At 53.6% G+C, this 26,493-nt stretch overlaps 1 protein-coding gene across 1 annotated transcript in view; it reads right to left on the bottom strand.

Moving 5' to 3' along the window:
* Positions 1-25,795, bottom strand: part of LOC118659601 (keratin-associated protein 5-5-like) — a gene marked incomplete at its 5' end in the record, with an annotated part of 31,579 nt that extends 5,784 nt beyond the window's left edge. The window contains 4 exons of the mRNA XM_036315817.1: positions 2,540-2,677; positions 5,724-5,846; positions 18,797-18,960; positions 25,621-25,795. Coding sequence (XP_036171710.1) covers positions 2,540-2,677; positions 5,724-5,846; positions 18,797-18,960; positions 25,621-25,795 — 600 coding nt within the window. The remainder of the gene's footprint in view (positions 1-2,539; positions 2,678-5,723; positions 5,847-18,796; positions 18,961-25,620) is intronic.
* Positions 25,796-26,493: the final 698 nt, after the last annotated feature.

Genomic DNA, 26,493 nt, shown 5'->3' with positions numbered 1-26,493 from the left:
AGGGAGAGAGAGATAGAAACATCAATGATGAGAAAGTATCATTGATTGGCTGCCTCCTGCATGCCCCCTACTGGGGATCAAGACCACAACCCAGGCATGTGCCCCCGACTGGAATCGAACCCAGGACCTTCAAGTCTGCAGTCCAATGCTCTATTCACTGAGCCAAACCAGCTAGGGCTTAATTCTAATAAAGTATCTGTAGATGCTCCTCGGTTTCCTGTGGACACTCATGTGTTTTTGTGAATTATTCGTTATTCCTTTTTCCCCATCTTTATAACTTTTATTTCTCTTTATGCCTTACTGTGCTGTCAGGACGCTGTCATATAGTCTTGCTCATTCCCGATGTTAAAGGTAATGCTTCTAACCTATACCGTTAGGGGAAATGCCTTTTGTAAACTTTTGGCAGAAAATTTCGTCAGATTAAGGGAGGTCCCTTTATTCCTAATTTGGCAATAATTTTCCCTTTGTCTTCAGTGGGCGTAGACCTTCACTGAATGCGTTCTGCAGCCACTGAAACGGCCGGAGAGGTTTCTCCTGTGGTTACTATGGTGACTTTCAGAATGAATTTAAACATGCAAGTGGCCTTGCCTCCCTGGGCGTCGTCCCCAGTGGCTGGCACACAGTTTAGGTGAATAACGCGTTTTTAGGTGAAGAACGAGATGGCAGTGCTTGCACTTCTCCCCACCGCCACCCTCTGGTGGCGCCTGTGAGCTGGCTGTGGCCCCGCGCTTCCTGCGTGTGGCAAGGTTTGTCCGACGGGGGATTCCTCATTCCCTGGCCGCTGGGCAGAACCTGTCTGTGCAGTGATGCAGCAGGGAGTGTGGGGAGGGCGAAGGTTTGCCCACGGGATGCGTAGAGCAGACCCGTCCCTCGTCCTTTCCCGTTTCTTCCGCCGGTGAGATGCAGCTCATCCGGGTTTCCACGGCTTGCAGCTGCCTTCCCGCAGCCCCTGTTTGAGCTCCTGCCGCTGGGGGGCGTCTGGGCCCGCTCCGCCCTCCCTCCTCCTTCCCTTCCAGGCCTCTGACCAACTTTGCTCACTGGTGTCGATCTTCGATCTTCTCAGCCTTTTCAAAGACCAGCTCGGGATGGTATTGACGCCCTTTACGGTTTGTTTCAACATTTGTTTACTTCCTCCTTCTCTATCATTTTTCTCTGTTGTTGTTTTTCTACTCTCTTAATGTGAATGCTCATTCATCTCCAATCTTCCTTTGTCTGGCTCCAGCATTTAGGGCTAGACATTACTTTAAAGTAAGGTTTGGTTAGGTAGCCCAAGTCTGGGCACCTAGTATCTTCATGATCAGTCAGTTCTAACTATTGTCTCTTTTATTTTAAGTCCTCACCCGAGGATGCTTTTTAGAGAGAGGAAGAGAGAGAGAGATAGAGAGATCAACCGGTTGCCTCCCATACCCAATGGGGGATTGAACCCGAAACCTGGGCATGTGCCCTGATCAGAAATTGAACCCACAGCCTTTTGGTTCATGGATGCTGCGTCAACCAACAGAGCCACATCAGCAAGCACTGTCATATGGTTTTAAAATATATAATATATTTGTATTGATTTCAGAGAGGAAGGGAGAGGGAGAGAGGGAGAGATAGAAGCATCAATGATGAGAGAGAATCATGGATCGGTTGTCTCCTGCACGCCCCACACTGGGGATCAAGCCCCCAACCGGGGCATGTGCCCTGACCGGGAATCAAACTGTGACCTCCTGAGTCATAGGTTGATGCTCAACCACTGAGCCACACATTTTTTGCTTTGACTGATTTAGAAGTTATACACTACATTCCGTTTCAGTGACAACCCTATGCATTTTATTCTGAAAAATTTATTTATTTATTTTTCATTTCATGCCTGTTTTAGACAAGACTGTCTAAATATAATGACACCTTTTCCTGCCCCGCCCCAGGAGTGCCAGGAACTGGGACGGAGGCCGCTCACCCCTTCGCGTCATGCGTGGGTGTTTGCCAGCGTCTGGGCTGCCCCTCGGCCCTTCCTTCCCTCCAGCTCATTGTTTATTTACACAGTCGTGTGCTCACCACCCACCTGCTCACCACCCGCGTGCTCACCACCCGCGTGCTCACCACCCACCTGCTCACCACCCACCTGCTCACCACCCGCCTGCTCACCACCCGCCTGCTCACCACCCGCCTGCTCACCACCCGCCTGCTCACCACCCGCCTGCTCACCACCCCCCTGCTCACCACCCGCCTGCTCACCACCCGCCTGCTCACCACCCCCCTGCTCACCACCCCCCTGCTCACCACCCGCCTGCTCACCACCCGCCTGCTCACCACCCCCCTGCTCACCACCCGCGTGCTCACCACCCCCCTGCTTACCACCCGCCTGCTCACCACCCGCCTGCTCACCACCCCCCTGCTCACCACCCACCTGCTCACCACCCATTTGTTCACCACCCACGTGCTCACCACCCACCTGCTCACCACCCGCCTGCTCACCACCCACCTGCTCACCACCCGCCTGCTCACCACCCACCTGCTCACCACCCATTTGTTCACCACCCACGTGCTCACCACCCACCTGCTCCGAGTTTGGCCGCAGGTGCCTCCCCATGCTGCTCGCAGCTGCCTCCTGACCTCGGAACCGGAACCGGAACCAGAACCGCTCATTCTGGGGCTGAGTGGGCAGCAGGCCGAAGAGCGGGGAGAGGCCTGGGTGCTGTGGGGCAGAGCTGCACACCCTCCCCAGCAGGAGGCTGCCAGTGGCCAGGAGGTTCAGAGGAGCCGCCCCCAACCCCCATGATGTGCATGGCTCTGGGCTCAGGTGAGGCGGCGCCAAGAGCCAGGGTCCGGGTTCTGCAGAAACGAGGGAAGGGAGGGGATGTGGAGGACAACGGGCCACTTGCCGGCCCTGGGCCCTTAGGGCCATGGGACCTGGTGGGGCTGGGAGGTCAGAAGGCATGTTCTGTGGGCAGCGCTCCTGGAGAGGAGGGTGGGTGAAGCTGGTGCTGCCAGGGCCCAGCGCCAACACCACCCGGAGGAGAGACCTCGGCACCACCTGGGGCGGCGCTCCTGGCCACCAGGACCAGCTGAAAGGTCCGTTCTTGCAGAGAATATGATAATTTGCCTGGAAAACCTCAAAGAACGAGCAGTAACAGTAAAATCAATGTTTTCGAGGTTTCTAGACCAACAAACTAAAAGCAGAGCCTTTCTCTTTGCATAAATAATTAGAAAATCAAGTGGAAAATCAGGCATTATTTAAAGTAGCAACAGCCCGGCTGGTGTGGCCCAGTGGTGAACCAGGAGGTCACCGGCTCGATTCCCGGTCAGGGCACGTGCCTGGGTTGCAGGCTCCATCCCAGTGTGGGGCGTGCAGGAGGCAGCTGGCCCACGGTTCTCTCTCATCACTGATGTCTCTCTCTCTCCCTCTCCCTTCCTCTCTCTCTAAAATCATCTTTAAAAGGAGGAGGTGGCTTTTGGGAGGAGCGGGTTTGTGAGCCCCGAGGCCTGAGGTGGAGATGCCCCAGAGCCTCCGCAGCCAATGGAAAGGCTGGGAACCCGAGGAGAAATGGGGGGCCAGGACTCGCTCCAGGGGCTTGTCTGCTGATTGGGGAGAGTGGGCTGCATTGAGGTCTGTTTTAGGGCGTGTCTCACAGTGGTGCCAACTCTGCCGGGAGGACTTCCCCAGGGCACTCGCCCCCCCAACTCCCGAGGGAGGACACCCCCTGCTCCCCTACCCCCCCGTTTCAAGTGCTTTCCCAGTAACTCCCTGATGGCCGTCTGGGGCTGCCCTGTCTGCAGGCGGGTCAGCGTCCGTCTCTCCTTCAGAGGCCGTGCCCTGAGGGAAATCCATGCTTTGGGGCTCACCGGGTCTTGGCATCAAAGTCAGCCGTGAGTTTTGGTTCCTAGCTGCTCGGCCTGCCGTTACGTGTGATTGTGATGATACAGAAACCCACGCTCCACTATGTCACTCTCCCGCACCCCCCTTTCCAGGGTCTGAAATAATACTTCCTTTCAAGACCATCAGATAAACACCACCACGCTCCCGGGTGGGACGGGGCCCTGCAGCACTCACTCCCTCTCCTGAATGTCGTGGAAAATAGCTGACATTGTATTTCTAGATCATTCTCCCCTCCCCCTCCTTCGTCTCAGGAACCCGTTCCTCAGACTTGCATCTGTCCCTCCACCCTGTTCCCACAGTGCTCACAGCGTGTTTCTGGCTTCGGCACATTTTTCTCTCTTATTCAAGGTCCGTTTGGCTGCAGAACCTCCTCAGTAATGTTGGGCCCCTCCTCCCCAGAAACGGTACCATTTCCAGAGCCCTGCTTAGGTGGCCCGGTCCCAGGACAGTCTCACTGCCTGTGGTTCCCCAGATGTGCCCATGGGTCTCAATTTCCCAGTGGGAACACTGGTCCAGGGAGCTGTGAGGTGACCCTTCACTTTCAATTCTAAACTCTAAGTTTGTGTTTGAATGGAAGGTGGATGGAGGCTCAGTGGGAGGGGATCCTGGTGTTTGTGTCCTTGGGCCCTTCCAGGACCAGCCTTTCTGTCCTGGGACTTGGGAGGAGGGAGGTGGGAGGGAGGACCTGACCCTGATCCACTGGCGCTCCCACCAAGTCCCCACTCGGTGGTTGTGGGTACCCAGTACCCGTCTGTCTGCCTGGTAGTGCCACCCAGTGCCCACTACTCTGGTGGAGTACTCTCATCCTGGAAGGGCAATGACCTTTGGCAGCTGCTGGGGAGACAGAAGCCAGTGGGTGGTTCTTCAGAGAGGAAGGGAGAGGGAGAGAGAGATAAAAATATGGATGGGAGCCCTGCGGTGTGGGCTCTCCTTATCATTGATGTTTTTCTCTCTCTCTCCCTCTCCCTTCCTCTCTGAAATCAATTTAAAAAAGACACATCAATGACAGAGAAACATTGTTCAGCTGCCTCCTACATACTCCCTACTGGGGATCAAGCCCAAAATCTGGGCATGTACCCTGACCAGGAATTGAACTGTGCCCTCCTGGTTCACAGGTTGATGCTCAACCACAAAGCCATGCCAATCTGGCCAGTGGGTGGTTCCTGGGGACGCGCCAGGCAAGCTGCATGGATCCCGGGCAGAGGGGACGGACCAGAGTCACATCTACGAAGAGGTTAGTGATGTGTCACCCCCAGGAAAGAATTGCACCAAGTATACAGTTGGCTACAGGGACACAGAAGTTTTATTAAAGGGAAATTCAGTTATTTTTTTACAGAAAAAGTGGAAGCAAAGGGGGAAGGAAAGCCTCATAGGGGAGGCTGGTCGCGGGGAAGGAGGGCGTGGCCAGGATGAGCCAGGGCCCTGGTGGCTGAGGAGCCAGGTGACAGCACCCCTGGGCCATCACTCAGACACACGCCCTGGCTGTGCAGGGTCGTCCATGCATCTCAGCCGCCCGGGAGGGGCAGAGAACGACCCATACACCAGCCAGAGGGCCAGTCTCGGCTGTCAGCTGGCACCTGCCTCCATGCACCTCCAGTGACCAGGACACACTGCTCTTGTGGGAGGAGGACAGAGATGGCCGGGAGCGCTGAGCACAGAGGGGGAGCCGAGCATGAATGACAGGAGGATGAGGTTGCGGTGCTGCAGGGAGGACCTGATTCAGGGGATCCCCAAACACTGAGACCGAAGGTCTGGGTTCAGAGCCTCAGATCTTGCACTGGCAGCAAACGGGGGCACAGCAGCTGGACTGGCAGCAGCAGGGTTTGCAGCAGCTGGACTGACAGCAGCAGGGTTTGCAGCAGCTGGACTGGCAGCAGCAGGGTTTGCAGCAGCTGGACTGACAGCAGCAGGGTTTGCAGCAGCTGGACTGGCAGCAGCAGGGTTTGCAGCAGCTGGACTGGCAGCAAACGGGGGCACAGCAGCTGGACTGGCAGCAGCAGGGTTTGCAGCAGCAGACAGGCACACAGCAGCTGGAGCCACAGCCTCCCTTGCAGCCCCCACAGGAGCCACAGCCCCCCTTGCAGCCCCCACAGGAGCCACAGCCCCCCTTGCAGCCTCCACAGGAGCCACAGCCCCCCTTGCAACCCCCACAGGAGCCACAGCCCCTCTTGCAGCCCCCACAGGAGCCACAGCCCCCTTTACCACAGCTGGAGCAGGAACAGGCTGGCACACAGCAGCACACGGGCTTACAGCAGCACATGGGCACACAGCAGCTAGAGCCACAGCCCCCACAGCTGGAGCCACAGCCCCCAGAACAGCCACAGCAGCTCATGGTTCTGGTGGTTGAGGGTGGAGCAGGTCAGAGAAGCAGGTGGAGAGGATTTGGTCAGGTGTGGAGCCTCCTGGGCCGGGGGCCTTTATATACCTGCCGGGGTCAGGGGTCAGGGGAGATGCTGGGCACATGGTCACTTCCTTGTGTCTGGACTGTTGCCTCAGGGTCAGTTTGTGTTTGTTGTCCTTTCCCGTGGCTCCTATTGCTGGTCCACCAACAGTTTTCTAAATTTGGCCTCTTCCTTGTCCCTCTTCCCTCGGATCCAGGCAGGTGGTCACCTGCTTTCTGTGCCGACTGCATTGTGTGTGGGTGACAGCGTCGTGTTGGCTTTCTGTGCCGTTTCTCCAGGGCCTGTTGTACGAGTGTGAGTGTGTGTGTCTGTGTGTGTGTCTGTGGTCCTCTTTCTCATGTTTCTAAATGTAATCTCTTCCCAGTTTGCTTAGTCTTTATTCATGGCAAGTACTTTCCAGGATTGTTAGTGTTTGTGGAATTCTCTAGGTGGGGCCACCTGCACTCTCAGGCGTGTGCTGTCTGTGGGCTGGGCCCCAGGTGAAGCCCAGACCCTCGCTCACCCGCAGGGGAGCTTGCTCTTGGCTAAAGATCAGTCGACCATATTTATGTGGAGATGTTTCTGGGCTCTCTGTTTGGATCCGTTGGTCTATGTGCCTGTTCTTTTGCTAATACCACCCTCTCCTGACTCCTGTGGGTGAAGAGTCAGCCTTGAGGTCGGGCAGCGTCGGTCCTCCAGCTTTGTTCTCCTTCCACATCCGGCGGGTTATTCTGGGTCTGTTGCCCCCGTGTGAATCTAGAATAAGTTCGTCAACACCCACAGAACATCTCACTGGGACCTGGTTGGGATCGCATTGGCTCTATAGGTCAGGTTGGGGAAAACTGATATCCTGACAATTTGTGTCTTCCTATCCATGAACATGGACTATCTCTCATTAATTTATTTCTTCTTTTATGTTTTTTTATCTGAGTTTTGTAGCTTACCTCATATTGATCTTGGACATTTTATTTTATTATTTTATTTTAATTTTTGTTAATCCTCATCTGAGGAAGTTTTTCCATTGATTTTTAGAGAGTGGAAGAAAGAGGGAGAGAGAGAAAAACATTGATGTGAGAGAAACACATCGATTGGTTGCCTCCTGCACGAGCCTGGACCAGGGCCTGGACCAGGGAGAAGCCTGTAACTGAGGTACGTGCCCTTGACCAGAATCAAACCCGGGACCCTTTGGTCCACAGGCTGACGCTCCATCCACTGAGCCAAACTGGCTAGGTCTGATCTTGGATATTTTAAACTAAGTGTATACCGATGTCTTCACTTTTTGGGGAGCTAATGTAAATGATACTGTGTTTATAATGTCCAATTCTATTTGTGCAGGAAAATAGGAAAGTGACTGACTTTTGTATATTAACCTTGTATCCCTCAGCCTTTCTATGATCACTTATAAGTTCTCAGATTTTTTTTCTTGCAGATTCTTTCGAATTTCTTACATAGACAATCATGTAATTTATGAACGAAGAGCTTCCTTCCTTCCTTCCCAATCAGTACTCCTCTGACCTCCTTCTCTTGTCTTATTGCCCCAGCAAGGCCTCCCAATGTGGTGTTGGAAAGGAGTGGTGAGAGGGGACATTCTTGCTCGAACCCGGTCTTTGCAGGAAACCTTGTTTCCCAGGAAGTGTGATGTTACCTGTTGGTTTTTGTTCATGTTCTCTGTCAAGTCAAGGAGGTTCCCTCTGTTCCTAGTTTACTGTGCGTTTTTGTCATAAAGGGGTTTGGATTTTGTCAAATGCTGCGTCTATTGACACGATTGTGACATTTTCCTTTTTCAGTCTGTCAAAGTGATGAGTTACATTAGTTCATTTTTGAATATTGAACCAGCCTTGCAGATAGGGGATAAATTGCAGCTGGTCCTGGTGTATACTTTTGTTTTTTAATGCTTGTGTTGGATTTGATTTACTAATTTTTTTTTGAAAAATTTACATCTACCTTTGAGTGACATTGGTCTGTGGTTTTCTTTTCCTGTGATGTGTTTGTCTGGTTTTGGTATCAGGGTGGTGCTGGCCTCACAGGGTGAGCCAGGCAGTGCCCCCTCGGCTCCCACCTTCTGAAACAGCACGCAGAGAGCTGGCGAAATTTCTTCCTTAAACGTCTGACGGATTCACCAGAGCCCATTGGGATCTGGTGCTCTCTGCTCTGGAAGGTTATTAATTACTGGAGGCCCGGTGCACGAATTTGTGCATAAGTGGGGTCTGGCCAGCCACCCCAATGAGGGCCCATCAGGCTGGGCTGGCAGGGAGAGGGGATGCAGGCAGTTGGCGGCTGGCCCCTCCCCTGATTAGGGTGCTGGGGGCCAATCGAGGGCTGGGCCAGCCATGGGGGTCCGATCAGGGCCCAGATCAGGCTGGTTGGCTGCTGCAGTACACATCATAGCCACCGGTCATTCCGGTCATCCTGGTTGTTCTGCTGTTCTGGTTGCTGGGCTTTTATATACAGTGGGGCCTTGACTTATGAGTGTCCCAACTAACGAGTTTTTTGAGATACCAGCTGTCTCTCGGCTGATTTTTTGCATTAAGTTGATAGAGTAATTTGAGTTAACGAGCTCCTTAACGAGCTTAGTCTCCGAACGAATTAGACTCGTAAGTCAAGGCCCCATTGTATATAGATTGGTTCACTTTCTTTAACAGATGTAGGCCTATTCCAATGGTTGATTATCGGTCATAATTTTAATTGAATCATCCCAGCAATATATTTACTAGTGTATCTGCCGCTGTTTGGCGTTTCCACATGCACAGTCATGTGGACCTGTGTGATGACCTCTTTTCAAATCCTCAAAACTTTAATTTTTAAATTATTTATTGCATTAGCTCCTTCAGGACAATGAGAAATAGCAACAGTGATAGTGAAAGTTTTCATTGTTCACAACCTCAGGGGCAAATATTAAAATACTGCACTACTAAGAATGGTGCTTGGTGGTTTTTTATGTTTTTAGCCCCGTCTCATTCAGCAAGTTCTCACTTCTGTATTGCAGTGTCTTTCTTTTTAAAATCATGAATGAATGCTGAATATTTTAAGTGCCTTTCCTCTTCATTTAAATCATCATAGAATGTTTTGTTATTGTGGTGAATTCCGTGGTTGATTTCAAGCGCTCAATGCACCTTGTCTGCTTAAAACCTTGTCCTCGATCTTTGATGGGTTGTGTGCCCATATTTACTTTGCTAATGTGATTTTAAGCACCTCTATGTGAGACATAATCTACACAGCATAAAGCTCATCCACTTAAATGACATAACTCAATGATTTTAGTATATTTATAAACATCATCACATTTTAATTCTAGAATACTGCGTCATCCCCAAAAGAAAACTTGTAAGCATTAGCAGTCACTCATTCACCTCCACTTTCTTCCGCCCAATTACAGGGAGCTGCAGAGGCAACATGGGGCCGGGCAGACTGGCTAGGAGACCGGGGTTTCCTTGTAAGGCAGTAGGTCAGTGATGGCAAACCTATGACACGCGTGTCAGAGGTGACATGTGAACTCATTTTTTTGGTTGATTTTTCTTTGTTAAATGGCATTTAAATATATAAAATAAATATCAAAAATATAAGTCTTTGTTTTACTATGGTTGCAAATATCAAAAAATGTCTATATGTGACACGGCACCAGAGTTAAGTTAGGGTTTTTCAAAATGCTGACACGCCGAGCTCAGAAGGTTCGCCATCCCTGCAGTAGGTGCTGTTTCTCCGCAGTGGGCTGGCTGAAGCTGAACAGGAGGACTGGTGGTGTCAGGTTTCCTTGGCAGGTGTCCCAGCAAGTGCGGCTGACTTGGGTTCAGATTTGTGACAAGGGCTGGGCCACGGGGGCCGCCTCCATTTCATCGTGGGTCCCCTTAATGTGAATTAACATTATCAATAGCCGCCCTGAGAGCTATGACATGGTACCTCATGGTTTTAACTTGCATTTCCTCAATGACGAGCGGTGGCGAATACCTTTTCATGTGCTCATCGGCCATTTGTGGAGCTTCTTTGGAGACATGTCTATTCAACTCTCTCCCCATTTGTAAACTGGGTTATTTCTCTTGTTCTTGCTGAGCTGCAAGCATTCCTTGTACAGCCCAAATGCACATCCATTGTCAGATACACGAGGTGCCGACGTTTTCTCTCTGCCTGTGTTGTCTTTTCACGTTTCGCTTTCATAGTGGTGTTGTTTGACTCACAAACATTTTTACTTTTGACAAAGTCCAATTTGTCTATTTTTCTTTTGCTTTTGGAACCAAATCTAAGGACTCTTTGCCAAATCCAAGGTCATAAAGATTTACATTATGGTGTTTGTTTGTTTGTTTGTTTTTGTTTTGAATTTTTGTAAGAGTTTAGTTGAGCCAAATTGATGACAATTGCCTGGGAGCAAGATCTCACATGCTACCTACACTATACTTTCTGTTTTTAAAAATTTTTTTGTTTATTTTATTATTAGTTTTTATTATTTATTTTTTTTAACTTATTTTTTGCTTCAGAGTTGTTTATTATACAGCAGCAGATGGCCAGCGCCTCTCCTTCTCCCACCCTCTATTTCCTCTTCACTCTCACCTTCTCCCTGGGCCCTCACCCTCTCTTGTCTAACTTCTATGTCCTGAAGGTCACGCATTAGACCCACATCCTAGGAGGCCATCCCCACCCCCTAACTCCTGACCAGGACCCCCAGCACATGGGCTTCCCCATCACAGCATATCCTGTAACTGTCGGTTTAACTGTTTTTCCATTCAATGGTCAGTCAGGGATGAAGGACTCTTGCCATTCCACATCATTGCTACATCCCAAGTGGCTAACACAGTGCCAAGGCCATGATAGGCAATAGGCAGACATCACTGAAGTCAGTGGAATTCTTATTTTAAAATACAGTGTTGAAGCCAATAAAAAGAACCCTTTGGAAGAGCAACCAATGCCAGTTTGACCTCATTTCTTTACTTTCCCAACTAGTGGACACCATGCAGATGAGCCAACCCAGGCCAGGCCAGAGCAGGCACTGCTCTGTGGCCCCCCAAACGGGGTCTCAGTAACCCATTGCCCAGGAACAGATGTCCCATGATGTAGCCAGTAAGTCAGTGTTCACACTTCACTAATGGTCTTGGATGAGAAACTCATACATGCCAACCAAAGGAGGCCCGAAAGCTTGCCAGCTCTCACAATGGCCAAATCCCAAATTGGAACCCAGGTATTATTGGGTTTTGTGATGATGGAATGATGAGGACATTAGACAAATTATATTAAGTGAAAGTAGTGAGTGCACCTGTGTTTCTTGCTATGGGGCGAGGTTGGCATCAGACCACGTTCTTCACAAATGTTCCCCCATGTTCGGCTGCCAGGGGGAAGGCCGGGTCCGTGTAGACAGGGTTTAACTCCTAAGTCACAAGGAAGAATGAGAGGGCTCTCCTTCAGGACACGGAGGGCGAATGAAGCTGGACATCTCTTCTCGTTTCCCCTTATTCCAAAGAAACTGACTCATTTTGGTTTTATAAATGGAGAAGTAAATATTATTACAGGGGATAAAACTGCTCTTCCTTTGAGCACGTTCTTGAGGCTTCAAAATCGTAGACCTAGTGGACTCTAGTCAAGCGCTTTTGCTAAAGGAACCCTGACCACACCTTCCCCAGCGTACCCACAGCGTCTTGCTGACCTCGCCAGCCCACCCAGCCCCGGGAGAGGCCCTCCCCTCTTGTACTCTGCATGGCAGTGAGGGAGGGAAGGCAGAGTAGAATACACCTGTTGGAGTCCAGTCCCGGCGGGTCCAGGGGTTCCCAAAGGTGTGGACGGAGTCGGCGAAGAAGGAATGACACGGGGACTGCGTTCAGTTGATCAGCATAGCGAGGTTCTCTAGTCAGGTTCTCCAGGCAGGTTCTCTAGCCAGGTTCGGTCTATTTTTTATTTGTTTATTTTAAGAACACACTACACTTTCTTCCAAGAGTGTCATTGCTCGAACTCTCTCAGTTATGTCTTTGATGTATTTGGAGTCAGTTTTGTTTTGAAGTCGGGTCCACCTTCATTCTTTGGCACCAGGGCATCCAGTGCCATTTGTTTAAAAGACTCTTCTTCCCCCTTCGGGGGTTCTGGGACATGGCTTTGCCCACAGATGCTCAATGTCACCAGTCGTCAGGGAAACGCAAATCAAAACCTCACAGAGGCATCCCTCATACCCATTAGAATGGCTGTCGTCGCAGGACGACAGCCCAGGGCCGGTGAGGACACGGAGAAGGGAGCCCTCCACACTGCTGGGTTATCAGTGTGCCGCTGAGGGGACCGTGTGGAGGGCCCTGAGGAAACCAGAGGTAGAGCGACCATAAAACCAGCAATCCCACTTCGGGGTCACTTTGTTGTTGCTGAAAACTGGACGTTTCCATATGATAATACGGCGACTCAGTCAGACTCTCCCCGCCCCAGGTCGTTGCCATTGCTCATGTGAGTGGTAGGTGTTTGCTTACTTAGTGAGTTTCTAGACAGTTTTTAGAAAGACTGTGTTCTTTGTCTGTGGTCTCTGAGATCTGTGTTTCTGGCGCTTAGTCGTCAGCCGGTGGCTTGATGACACTTTTCTTAAATGCTTAGAACAACAACAAATAGGTCCTCCCTCGGGGTTGGCAGGTGGCTCTGTGTGGGGCACTCCCTGGGTCCTTAGCTTTGCCCTGCACTCATTGCCTCCTGCCCTGGGCCTGCCGTCAGCTGGAGGAGAAGCCTGAGTCTTCTGGGCCTTTCTGAGAGCCCTCGGCCCGTGAGCGTGTGGCCTTCGAATTCCCTGGTGTTCGTGGTGGTTTCCAAGCCCTTATTTTCTACGTGTCTCACCTTCAGCTTTCCTCCCAGATTTCGGTATGTCATTGTTTGTGTATCTATGATACTTGCCTTCCCAGGTGTTCAGGGAGGGCTCCTTCACAGCCAGGTGGCAGCAGGGAGGGGTCTGCAATAGGTGAAGCTCATGCCAGCCCCGTGTGGGTCAGAGCCGACACATAGCTCCCTTCGGGCAAGGTCCGCTCTGCCTCTGGTGCTGGACCCCTCGCTGGGCACAGGGCTGCCACCTTCATTGTCCTTACTGAGCTGGCGGTGGAGTGGGTGTAGGTGCGTTAGAATGCTCCCCCGCCCCCCTCGGAAGAGAGCGCTCCTGTGGGAGCCCTCGCCCCTTCCTGGTGAAGCATTCACTCGGTGCGGTAGCTTTGAGTCTTTTATAAAAAATGAAGCACTTTTATTTTATTTCACATATTTTTATTGATTTCAGAGAGGAAGGGAGAGGGAGAGAGAGAGAGAGAAACATCAATGAAGAGAGAGAATCATTGATTGGCTGCCTCCTGCACGCCCCTACTGTGGATTGAGCCCACAACCTGGGCATCGAACTGTGCCCTGACTGGGAATCGAACTGTGACCTTCTGGTTCATAGGTCGATGCTCAACCACTGAGCTACGCCAACCGAACTGAAAAGCATCTTTTCAAAAATTAAAAATAAAACAATGAAATCTGTGCCACCTCACCTATCTCTGGGATACTCGTGGCTGTGGTCACTTTTTCCTGTGATGTGAGAACAAACCCAGCCGATAGAGGCCCCGCAGGCCGGGGGTCCCCAAAGGATGTGTCCCGGGAGCCTATGCGCAGGGGCGTTCCACTGTGGGCAGTGGCTGACTCCATCTCCGAGTGTGTGTAGGTGTGTGTCAGCTCCCCGCAGGCCCCACCCGTGGGAGCAGGCAGAGTGCTCTGTGTCCGGGAAGGTTTCTCCCGAGAACGGCAGTGAGGAGAGAACTACAGAAAGACCAGGCTGGTCATTGGAGAATTTGCTTCTTTAGAGGGTTCCCCACGTCCAGGGAGGAATTTATTAGATCAAGAATTAGACGAGCTGGTGTCCGGGGGACGCCAGGGACGGAAAGGGGTGCTCAGTGGGTCAGGGCCCAGGCTCTGGGGTTAGCACCAGCCCTGGGGTTCCCTGGGAATAAGGACTGAGCAGGGAGAGGCCAGACAAAGGGAGAGCTGGGAGGTCTGTGCCCCGTGCAGTACATGAGGGCTGGTTCTCTGGGGCTCAGCCTCCAAAAGGCCTGCAGATGGCAAAGTCTAGTCAGCAAGGACGAGGAAGTTCCTGGACTGAGACTGTGGTCCTGACCGCGGATGTGTCTCCACTCACGGCCAGAAACCACCTAGCAGCATGTCAGAGCCTCAGATCTTGCACTGGCAGCAAACGGGGGCGCAGCAGCTGGACTGGCAGCAGCAGGGTTTGCAGCAGCTGGACTGGCAGCAGCAGGGTTTGCAGCAGCTGGACTGGCAGCAGCAGGGTTTGCAGCAGCTGGACTGGCAGCAGCAGGGTTTGCAGCAGCAGACAGGCACACAGCAGCTGGAGCCACAGCCCCCACAGGAGCCACAGCCCCCCTTGCAGCCCCCACAGGTGCCACAGCCCCCCTTGCAGCCCCCACAGGAGCCACAGCCCCCACAGGAGCCACAGCCCCCCTTGCAGCCCCCACAGGAGCCACAGCCCCCACAGGAGCCACAGCCCCCCTTGCAACCCCCACAGGAGCCACAGCCCCCCTTGCAGCCCCCACAGCTGGAGCCACAGCCCCCTTTACCACAGCTGGAGCAGGAACAGGCTGGCATACAACAGCACACGGGCTTACAGCAGCACACGGGCACACAGCAGCTGGAGCCACAGCCCCCACAGCTGGAGCCACAGCCCCCGGAACAGCCACAGCAGCTCATGGTTCTGGTGGTTGAGGGTGGAGCAGGTCAGAGGAGCAGGTGGAGAGGGAGGTGGTCAGGTGTGGAGCCTCCTGGGCTGGGGGACTTTATATACCTGCCAGGGTCAGGGGTCAGGTGAGATGCTGGGCACATGGTCGCTTCCTGGTTCCTGCTTATGCCACTTCTGTGCTGTGTTTTTTCCTCGGTGTCCCTGGCCTCTGGCTGGCTCAGGCTGCATCCACGTTCTTAGGTTTCTAGTTTGATGTCTTCCTCTTTGTGTCTCATGATTAGAGACTCAGCTCCCACTTGCTTAATGCTTCTCGGTGCCGACAGGAGCTGCTCACCTGCCTTTTCTGCTCCTCGTGTGTGACCTGCAATAGGGTGGCTCAGGCCTGAGGACAGGAGTCCCAGGTGCCTCCGGGACCTGTGCAGGGAAGGGAGGGGCACGGAGGAAGCGAGCCTCATTTGGTCTCAATGCCCAGGGTCCATTCCTTTGGTTTATTTAGAAAACTGTTAGCTCTCAATTAATTTTCATACTAGTTTTATTATTTACTATTTTTAAATTAATTTAATTTTTAAGAAATATATACTTTTATTGATTTCAGAGAAGAAAGGAGAGGGAGAGAGAGATAGAAACATCAATGATGAGAGAGAATCTTGGATCAGCTGCCTCCTGCACGCCTCCCACTGGGGATGGAGCCTGCAGCCCAGGCCTGTGCCCTGACCAGGAATCCAGCCCTGACCTCCTGGCTCATAGGTCAGTGCTCAACCCCTGAGCCACGCAGGCTGGGCGTAAAAATTAATTTAAGTTTTTAATTACAATGCAGCACATAAAGTGTTTGTTTTTTTACGAGTTTGGCTTTTTAATTTTTTATTTATGTTTTAAAAATTTATTTAACTTATTGGGGTGACATTGGTTAATAAGATTATAGAGGTTTCAAGTGTATAATTGTATGTACATCATCTCTACATTGTGTGTTCACACCCACAGCCAAATCTCCTCTGTCACCATTTAACCCCCCTTCACCCGCTTCAGCCTCCACCATCCCCTTTCCCTCTGGTGGTCACCGTCCTGGTGTCCCTGAGTTTTGTTTGTTTGTTTGCTTTTGCTTCATGGCTTCACCTTTTTTCACCCGCCCCCACCCCCTCCTCTCTGACCGCTGCCAGTCTGTTCTCTGTATCTACGAGTCTGTTTCTAGTTTGCTTGTTAGTTTATTTCGTTCATTAGATTCCACAGGTAAGTGCAATCCTATGGTACTCGTCTTTCTCTGACTGGCTTATTTCACTCAGCAGAATGCTCTCCCGTCCCTCCATGCTGTCGCAAAGGTAAGATTTCCATCTTTTGTTGTTGCTGAGCAGTATTCCATTGTGTAGATAAACCACAGCTTTTTCATCCACTCATCTGCGAGGGGCACTTGGGCTGCTTCCAAACCTCGGCTCAGGGTAGATAAAGCTGCAGTGAACACGGAGGTGCACCTGCTCTTCTGAATTAGCGTTTGGGTGTCTTTGGATTATCCCCAGAAGTGAATTCCTGGTCCTAAGGCAGCGCCACCTTTAGTTTTGAGGGAACTCCACACTGTTCTCCACGGTGGCTGCCCCGTCTGCATCCCCACCAGCTGCGCACCAGGGTTCCCTTTCCTCCACATCCTCGCCAGCACCTGTAGTTTGTTGATTATTGGTGGTGGCCATTCTGACTGGTGTGAGGTGGTATCTCATTGAGGTTTTAATTGCATCTCTCTGATGATTGGTGATGTTTAGCATCTTTTCATGTCAGTTGGCCATCTGTGCTCCTTTAGAGACCTGTCTATTCAGGTCCTCAGCCCATTTTTAAATTGGATTTTTTTGTGTGTGTTTGTTTTTTTGTTTTTGGTGTGGAAGTGTTTGAGTTCTTTATATATTTTGGAAATCAATTCCTTATCAGATGTATCATAGGTGAATGTGTTCTCCTATCCAGTAAGTTCCTTTTCATTTTGTGGATGCTTTCCTTTGCTGTGCAAAAACATATCAATTTGATGGTTTTCAAGTTGTCGAAAATTCTCATTAGTAGGAGTGGTGCTCTGGCCTGGTCCTCCCTCTCTCCCATGCTCTCTCCGCCATGCTGAGCATGTTGGGGGTCCTGCAGCCTCACACTTCGGATGCTCACCCCCTCTTGCCACCACAAGTCCCCTCTGGGGAGTCTTACTGGCACCTCGGACTGCCTGCCCCCACCGAGATGCTCCCCAGATGCGCCCACACTTCCCCTAAAAGGCAACCTCATCCTCCGAGAGCTGCCAGGGGCTCAAACCTCGGAGCGGCCCCAGGTCCTGTCTTTCTCACGGGACAACTCTCCAGTGTCTTTCTGGTTGTGACTCTTTTGTTTCCCTCTTCCCTGTTTGAGGACTCCCTACCTAAGTTGGCCGTAAGTCCAATTCAGCAGCCTTAAGTCCTGCCACCTGAATTCCCTTTGCCAGGTCACCAAGCAGAGTCACAGGTTGTGGGGATCAGGACAGGTAGTTTGGGGAGCATCATTCTGCCCCCTCTCCGGGATAACCACAGTGGGGTTTGATATGGAGACGAGGTGGGTTCAGAGTCACTGAAAGAACTGAGAAGCCGACCTCCAGGAATGACTCCTCGGGCCCTGTCCTCGGCAGGCCTGGTGGCCATGGCCGGAACATGGAATGTGGCTCATGTCACCCATGAAGGTCCCGGATGCCCCCAGTGCTTCTGCCCATTTTTTTTTTTGGTCCATTTTTTCCCCCCACCCTAGACAGTCCCCTAGCCTCCCCTATCCCCCAGTTATTTTGTTTTCCTAATATCACGAGAAAGCAGAATGACTGAGCCTAATTGTATCTGGACCCATAGCTGGAAGGGTGTCGGGGAAGTGCTTTCCTGCCTCTGTGACAGGAGAGGGAAGGAGGGTAGGAAGGTGCTAGTCCCAGCACACTAACCCTACTGCCCCAAAGGGAAAGGCCCACTGCTAGACAGTACCAGACAAAGGACACAAGCCCTCCCCCCAACACGGCCCAGGGCTCCCTACCTCCTTCGCCATGTCTCAGACCATTCCCTTGCCAAACATCAGTGGAGGACGCACGTGGCTGGAGGCAGTGGGGGCACTGGAGGCAGTGCCAGCTGGCTGGCCTGGGCCCAGTGGGTTCCTTACCCATGAGCCTGGGAGGCAGACTGCCGTGCAGTCACACCACCATGAACGTGTTTGCAGGGACAGGCATGGTTTCGTGGGCAGGACAGTGTATTACAGTTTAACAGACAAATATGAAAACTGTTGGAGATAAAGAGTTCCCAGGGACTGATTTTGTGGGAGAAGGAAGTGGCTGGGGTGGGAGGGGGCGGAGCTATTCTCACTGAGGAGCCAGCGGTCCTGTCCCTGCCAGTCACGGGCAGCTCCTTGGTACAGGGTGGGTGCCTGCAAGTGGTAGATAATAGTGATTAGAAGAGTCAGGAACACCAGCAGTGGCTACTTGATTTATTTTACTTTTTATTTATTGATTTCTGAGGAAGGAAGGGGAGAGAGAGAGAGAGAGAGAGAGAGAGAGAGAGAGAGAGAGAGAGAGAGAAGGAAACATCCGTTTGTTGTTCCACTTATTGACACCTCCATTTGCTGGTTCTTGTATGTTCCAGGACCGGGGATCGAACCCGCAACCTGGGCTTATTGGGAAGATGCTCTAACCATTGAGCAACTCAGACAGGGCCTGGCCACTTGGTTTTAGAGGAGCTGTTGAGCATTGGAATATGCTCTTCCTCTGAGTCAGGATATCGCAGAGGACATGGCCACTCTCATGAACGATGAGAATGAGAATGGGGTTGGCAGGAGCTGGATGTGTGCAGAGGAGGTGATGAGACCAGAAGCTTCACTAGATGGAGCAGTTGGAAGAAGTTAGTGCAATAATCAGATCTTGCACTGGCAGCAAACGGGCGCACAGCAGCTGGACTGGCAGCAGCAGGGTTTGCAGCAGCTGGACTGGCAGCAGCAGGGTTTGCAGCAGCTGGACTGGCAGCAAACGGGGGCACAGCAGCTGGACTGGCAGCAGCAGGGTTTGCAGCAGCTGGACTGGCAGCAGCAGGGTTTGCAGCAGCAGACAGGCACACAGCAGCTGGAGCCACAGCCTCCCTTGCAGCCCCCACAGGAGCCACAGCCCCCCTTGCAGCCCCCACAGGAGCCACAGGCCCCCTTGCAGCCCCCACAGGAGCCACAGCCCCCACAAGAGCCACAGCCCCCCTTGCAGCCTCCACAGGAGCCACAGCCCCCCTTGCAGCCCCCACAGGAGCCACAGCCCCCCTTGCAGCCCCCACAGGAGCCATAGCCCCCTTTACCGCAGCTGGAGCAGGAACAGGCTGGCACACAGCAGCACACGGGCTTACAGCAGCACACGGGCACACAGCAGCTGGAGCCACAGCCCCCACAGCTGGAGCCACAGCCCCCGGAACAGCCACAGCAGCTCATGGTTCTGGTGGTTGAGGGTGGAGCAGGTCAGAGGAGCAGGTGGAGAGGGAGGTGGTCAGGTGTGGAGCCTCCTGGGCCGGGGGCCTTTATATACCTGCTGGGGTCAGAGGTCAGGGGTCAGGGGCAATGCTGGGCACATGGTCACTTTCTTATGTCTGTGCCGTTTCCCCTGGGTCATGTGTGTTTGTTGTCCTTTTCCTCGTGAGTTCCTGTCTCTCTCTCCCTCTCCCTTCCTCTCTGAAATCAATAAAAAATATATATATTTTGAAAAACTGAGGTGGGGGTTCTGTCTTCCTCATGATTCTACACACAGTTCAGCTGCGCATTCTGCCAGGTCATAACTTTCCTCCCATTTCCAACACCATGTCTGACCCGGCACCAGGAACATCCGACTGCACTTCTGTAGCATTCATTTGGGGCAATTCAGGCTTTTCTGGTCGTGCACCTCAAAATCCCTCCACCCGATTTCAAACCACTTCCACCCTTTCAGATTCTTGCTATCACTACAAACCACTTCCCAATGTCAAAATTGTACAATTTTGTTGTCCCTACTCAACAAATTACGACAAATGCGGTGATAAAACAACAGAAACAGATCCTCCCAGATCTGGAGCCCGGAAGTGCCCCCCGAGCCTTCCTGGCTGAGCCCCGGCCACAGACAGAGAGTCCCCGGGCTGCCGGCCCCGGGGAGCTGGAAGGGAGGAACCACCAGGCCGTCACCTCTGGAGGCTGCGGCATGCGGCTGCCAGGCTCAAAGCCAACACCTTGAACCCTTCTCTGTCCACCTCCCCCTCTGTGTGTGGTCCCATTCGAGCTGCCTCCCTCCCAGCAGGAAGCCTGTGGCTGCACGTACGGCCCAACCACCCAGACAGTCTCTCTGCCTCCAGTTCTTCAGCTTCATCAACGGCACGTGTTCCCACACCAGATGGAAAGGAACCTGGCAAAACGTGGTCACGACAGTCACGTGTGGGCACAGAAAGCAGGTGACCACCTGCCAGGAACTCTGAGGGAGGAAGGACTGAGGTCAGCGTGCATGAGGAAGAGGCCAAATTTAGAAAACTAAGAAAACTGTCATGGGCAAGAATATGGGAACTCACAGGGAAAGGACAACAAACACAAACTGACCCTGGGGAAACGGCACAGACACAAGGAAGGGACCATGTGCCCAGAATCCCACCTGACCCCTGACCCCGGCAGGTATATAAAGGCCCCCGGCCCAGGAGGCTCCACACCTGACCACATCCTCTCCACCTGCTCCTCTGACCTGCTCCACCCTCAACCACCAGAACCATGAGCTGCTGTGGCTGTTCCGGGGGCTGTGGCTCCAGCTGTGGGGGCTGTGGCTCCAGCTGCTGTGTGCCTGTGTGCTGCTGTAAGCCCGTGTGCTGCTGTGTGCCAGCCTGTTGCTGCTCCAGCTGCGGTAAAGGGGGCTGTGGCTCCTGTGGGGGCTGCAAGGGGGGCTGTGGCTCCTGTGGGGGCTGTGGCTCCTGTGGGGGCTGCAAGGGGGGCTGTGGCTCCTGTGGGGGCTGCAAGGGGGGCTGTGGCTCCTGTGGGGGCTGCAAGGGGGGCTGTGGCTCCAGCTGCTGTGTGCCTGTCTGCTGCTGCAAACCCTGCTGCTGCCAGTCCAGCTGCTGCAAACCCTGCAGCTGCCAGTCCAGCTGCTGTGCCCCCGTTTGCTGCCAGTCCAGCTGCTGCAAACCCTGCTGCTGCCAGTCCAGCTGCTGCAAACCCTGCTGCTGCCAGTCCAGCTGCTGTGCCCCCGTTTGCTGCCAGTGCAAGATCTGAGGCTCTGAACCCAGACCTTCAGTCTCAGTGTTTGGGGATCCCCTGAATCAGGTCCTCCCTGCAGCACCGCAACCTCATCCTCCTGTCATTCATGCTCGGCTCCCCCTCTGTGCTCAGCGCTCCCGGCCATCTCTGCCCTCCTCCCACAAGAGCAGTGTGTCCTGGTCACTGGAGGTGCATGGAGGCAGGTGCCAGCTGACAGCCGAGACTGGCCCTCTGGCTGGTGTATGGGTCGTTCTCTGCCCCTCCCGGGCGGCTGAGATGCATGGACGACCCTGCACAGCCAGGGCGTGTGTCTGAGTGATGGCCCAGGGGTGCTGTCACCTGGCTCCTCAGCCACCAGGGCCCTGGCTCATCCTGGCCACGCCCTCCTTCCCCGCGACCAGCCTCCCCTATGAGGCTTTCCTTCCCCCTTTGCCTCCACTTTTTCTGTAAAAAAATAACTGAATTTCCCTTTAATAAAACTTCTGTGTCCCTGTAGCCAACTGTATACTTGGTGCAATTCTTTCCTGGGGGTGACACATCACTAACCTCCTTGTAGATGTGACTCTGATCCGTCTCCTCTGCCCGGGATCCATGCAGCTTGCCTGGCGCGTCCCCAGGAACCACCCACTGGCTTCTGTCTTCCCAGGGGCTGCCAGACCCATCACCCTGTCCCTTTCCAGGGTGAGAGTCCTCAACCGGAGGCGTGGGCATGGGGTGCCCGCCGGGGAGGCACCCTAGGGCTGGCCGACGGGTACAGGCACCACAATGTCCAGCTGTGCACCCACGTCCTCCTGCCTGGGGTGTCTCCTCTCAGCAACGCTCTGAAAGGAATAAAGTTCTGACACCTGCCGCACACAGTCCAGCTCTGAGAGAATGACATCACATGAAGCAAGATAGTCACAAAGACACGAGTTAACTCCATTTATTTTATGTTTTAACATATTTTTATTTATTTCAGAGAGGAAGGAAGAGGGAGAGAGAGAGGCAAAAACATCAATGATGAGAGAGAGTCATTGATCGGCCGCCTCCTGCAGGCCCCTCACTGGGGATCAAGCCTGCAACTAGGGCCTGTGCCCTGACCAGGAATCAAACCATAATCTCCTGGTTCTAGGTGGACGCTCAACCACTGAGCCGCGCCTGCCAGGCACCCCATCCCCCAGTTTTATTGGGTTGGAATTAGTCCAGCACCATAGAAGCTGAGGCTGAAAGGGTCATGCCTTGCCGACATACACTGTGAAAGGATGACCTGTCACTTAGCTGACGTCCATCCTCGCATGAGGCACAACAGAAAAGGGGAGCAAGTTTGTTCCTTCTGATGACAAGTGCCTGAGCAGCATCCGATGGACCCTGTGTTCTCTCATTTCTTCCAGTTGGAGGCTTCTTCCGACCCCCCTCCCGGCCTCCAACTGTCCCCTCAGCCACGTCCAATCGCTGGTGAGCCCGCCAGGGGCAGTCTTCACTTTTGCTGACTCGGGCATTTCTGATTCTGTCTCAGGATGTCATCTCTCTGTGCACGGCACCCGCTTGTGCTTGCAGCCAGAGCCCTGAGCACCCGGATGACGATGCCCACAGCCCTGCCTGTCCGCTCCTGACTCTTTTTTTTTCGGTTAATCCTCACCCAAGGGCATTTTTCCATTGATTTTCAGAGAGAGTGGAGGGGGAGAGACAGAGAGAAACATCAATGTGAGAGGGACACATCGACTGGTTGCCTCCCACATGGGGATCAAGCCGGCAACCAAGCTATGTGCCCCCGACCGGAATTGAACCGAGGCTTGTCAGTCTGCGGGCCACTGCTCTGTCCACTGAGCCCAAGTGGCCAGAGCCACTTCTATTTCTTGCTGTGTCTCCAAGGTCTGCGCTTGCCTTTGGTCACCTTGTTATTTAAAAAACGGCATGTGCTCTGACCAGGAATCGACCGTGTCCTCCTGGGTCATAGGCTGATGCTCAACCTCTAAGCCATGTGTGCCAGCTGCCTTGTCATTTTTTTTTGAAAGCTGGACACGATGGCCTGGGAAAAGGCCCCGCATAGGAAGGTGGGGGGAGAGGCAGTGTTCTCTAGGCCTGTGGTTCCATCGCCGTCTAAGGCAGCAGTTCTCAACCTGTGGGTCGCGACCCCTTAGGCGGTCAAAGACCCTTTCACAGGGGTCGCCTAAGACCATCCTGCATATCAGATATTTACGTGACGATTCATCACAGTAGCAACATGACAGTGATGAAGTAGCAACGAACATAATTTTATGGTTGGGGGTCCCCACATGAGGAGCTGTATGAAAGGGCCAGAAGGTTGAGAACCACTGGAAGGGACCTGAGTTGTGACCTGCACAAGGGACTACCAGCTCTCTGCTCCCCTGAGTGTCCAGGAAGGCCAGAGGGGCCACAGCTGGCCTGCCCCTCCCCTGGGGTCAGCAGGTGCAGAGGACCCGCAGGCAGCTTGTCTGAGAGCGCCCTTCCCTGAGGCGGCCTCGGAGGGTGCGCCGGGATTTCAGAAGAACCAGCGAGTTCTCTGATGGCGGAGAACCTAGAGGCAAAGCTCACAACGCATGCTCCAGCCCCGGGTCCCCGAGCTTCCCACGCCTGGACCTGTGCAGGCTGAGCCACTGCAGTGTGTGGTCCGAGCCCCAGGTTCCTGCCAGCCCGGCTCCCCACGGCTCCTCCCAGCCTGCTGCCCTCCCTCAGTTTCCGGGCTGCTCTGTGCTCTGGCCTCAGGTCTGTGGTTAATGGAAGAGAAGCTGCTGTCTGGGGGGTTGTCCAGCTTTTTCTTGCCGCGTGGATGACAGTGTCACTTCCAAGCTCCTGGCGAGCTGGGCACAAAAGGGTTAGCTTTTAAAAAAAATATATTTATATTGACTTCAGCGAGGAAGGGAGAGGGAGAGGGAGATGGAAACACCAATGATGAGAGAGAATCATTAATCGGCTGCCTCCTGCACGCCCCCTACTGGGGACCAAGCCCACAACCCGGGCATGTGCCTGACCAGGAATTGAACTGTGACCCCCTGGTTCACAAATGGGTGCTCAGTGACTGAGCCATGCCGGCCAGGAAAAAATCTCTAATATCAAAAAGTATCTAAACATATACAATTAATCCCAAAACAAAATCATGACATGAATTTAAAATTGAGATAGAATTCATGTGCCATAAACATACCCTTTAAAGCGACAACCCACGGGTGTTGGTATTTTCACAAACTGTGCAGCCATCGCTGTCGTCTGATTCCAGGGCATTTGCTCCGCCTCCGGCCCCAAGAGACTGCGCACACCTAGCAGGCTGCTGCATCCCCCGTCTCCGCCCCTAGGAAATACTCACTGCTCTTTGGCTCCGTTCACCTCATTGGATACTCCTTTGAAATGGAGTAATAGCCCGGCTGGCGCGGCTCAGTGGTTGAGCGTCCACCTAGAACCAGGAGGTCAGGGTTCAATTCCTGGTCAGGGCACAGGCCCGAGTTTCAGGCTTGATCCCCAGTGAGGGGCCTGCAGGAGGCGGCCGATCAATGACTCTCTCTCATCATTGATGTTTTTGCCTCTCTCTCTCCCTCTTCCTTCCTCTCTGAAATAAATAAAAATATGTTAAAACATAAAATAAATGGAGTTACTCGTGTCTTTGTGACTATCTTGCTTCACGTGATGTCATTCTCTCAGAGCTGGACTGTGTGCGGCAGGTGTCAGAACTTTATTCCTTTCAGAGCGTTGCTGAGAGGAGACACCCCAGGCAGGAGGACGTGGGTGCACAGCTGGACATTGTGGTGCCTGTACCCGTCGGCCAGCCCTAGGGTGCCTCCCCGGCGGGCACCCAATGCCCACGCCTCCAGTTGAGGACTCTCACCCTGGAAGGGGACAGGGTGATGGATCTGGTAGCCCCTGGGAAGACAGAAGCCAGTGGGTGGTTCCTGGGGACGCGCCAGGCAAGCTGCATGGATCCCGGGCAGAGGGGATGGACCAGAGTCACATCTACGAAGAGGTTAGTGATGTGTCACCCCCAGGAAAGAATTGCACCAAGTATACAGTTGGCTACAGGGACACAGAAGTTTTATTAAAGGGAAATTCAGTTATTTTTTTACAGAAAAAGTGGAGGCAAAGGGGAAGGAAAGCCTCATAGGGGAGGCTGGTCGCGGGGAAGGAGGGCGTGGCCAGGATGAGCCAGGGCCCTGGTGGCTGAGGAGCCAGGTGACAGCACCCCTGGGCCATCACTCAGACACACGCCCTGGCTGTGCAGGGTCGTCCATGCATCTCAGCCGCCCGGGAGGGGCAGAGAACGACCCACACACCAGCCAGAGGGCCAGTCTCGGCTGTCAGCTGGCACCTGCCTCCAGGCACCTCCAGTGACCAGGACACACTGCTCTTGTGGGAGGAGGACAGAGATGGCCGGGAGCGCTGAGCACAGAGGGGGAGCCGAGCATGAATGACAGGAGGATGAGGTTGCGGTGCTGCAGGGAGGACCTGATTCAGGGGATCCCCAAACACTGAGACCGAAGGTCTGGGTTCAGAGCCTCAGATCTTGCACTGGCAGCAAACGGGGGCACAGCAGCTGGACTGGCAGCAGCAGGGTTTGCAGCAGCTGGACTGGCAGCAGCAGGGTTTGCAGCAGCTGGACTGGCAGCAGCAGGGTTTGCAGCAGCTGGACTGACAGCAGCAGGGTTTGCAGCAGCTGGACTGACAGCAGCAGGGTTTGCAGCAGCTGGACTGGCAGCAGCAGGGTTTGCAGCAGCTGGACTGGCAGCAGCAGGGTTTGCAGCAGCAGACAGGCACACAGCAGCTGGAGCCACAGCCTCCCTTGCAGCCCCCATAGGAGCCACAGCCCCCACAGGAGCCACAGCCCTCCTTGCAGCCCCCACAGGAGCCACAGCCCCCCTTGCAGCCCCCACAGGAGCCACCCACCATGCACCCCACAGGAGCCACAGCCCCCCTTGCAGCCCCCACAGGAGCCACAGCCCCCCTTGCAGCCCCCACAGGAGCCACAGCCCCCACAGGAGCCACAGCCTCCCTTGCAGCCCCCATAGGAGCCACAGCCCCCACAGGAGCCACAGCCCCCCTTGCAGCCCCCACAGGTGCCACAGCCCCCTTTACCGCAGCTGGAGCAGGAACAGGCTGGCACACAGCAGCACATGGGCTTACAGCAGCACACGGGCACACAGCAGCTGGAGCCACAGCCCCCAGAACAGCCACAGCAGCTCATGGTTCTGGTGATTGACAGTGAAGCAGGTCAGAGGAGCTGGTGGAGAGGATGTGATCAGGTGTGGAGCCTCCTGGGCCGGGGGCCTTTATATACCTGCCGGGGTCAGGGGTCAGGTGGGATTCTGGGCACATGGTTACTTCCTTGTATCTGGGCTATTTCCTCAGGGCCATGTTTGTGTTTGTGTCACTTTTCCTGGGGAGTTCTCGTTTCCTGGGTCCACGGACAG

This window comes from Myotis myotis, unplaced genomic scaffold (assembly GCF_014108235.1).
Source record: "Myotis myotis isolate mMyoMyo1 unplaced genomic scaffold, mMyoMyo1.p scaffold_m19_p_61, whole genome shotgun sequence".
In the NCBI taxonomy this organism is placed as follows: domain Eukaryota; kingdom Metazoa; phylum Chordata; class Mammalia; order Chiroptera; family Vespertilionidae; genus Myotis; species Myotis myotis.
The sequence above is the reverse complement of the archived record's forward strand: the minus strand, read 5'-3'. Positions and strand labels throughout refer to the sequence as shown.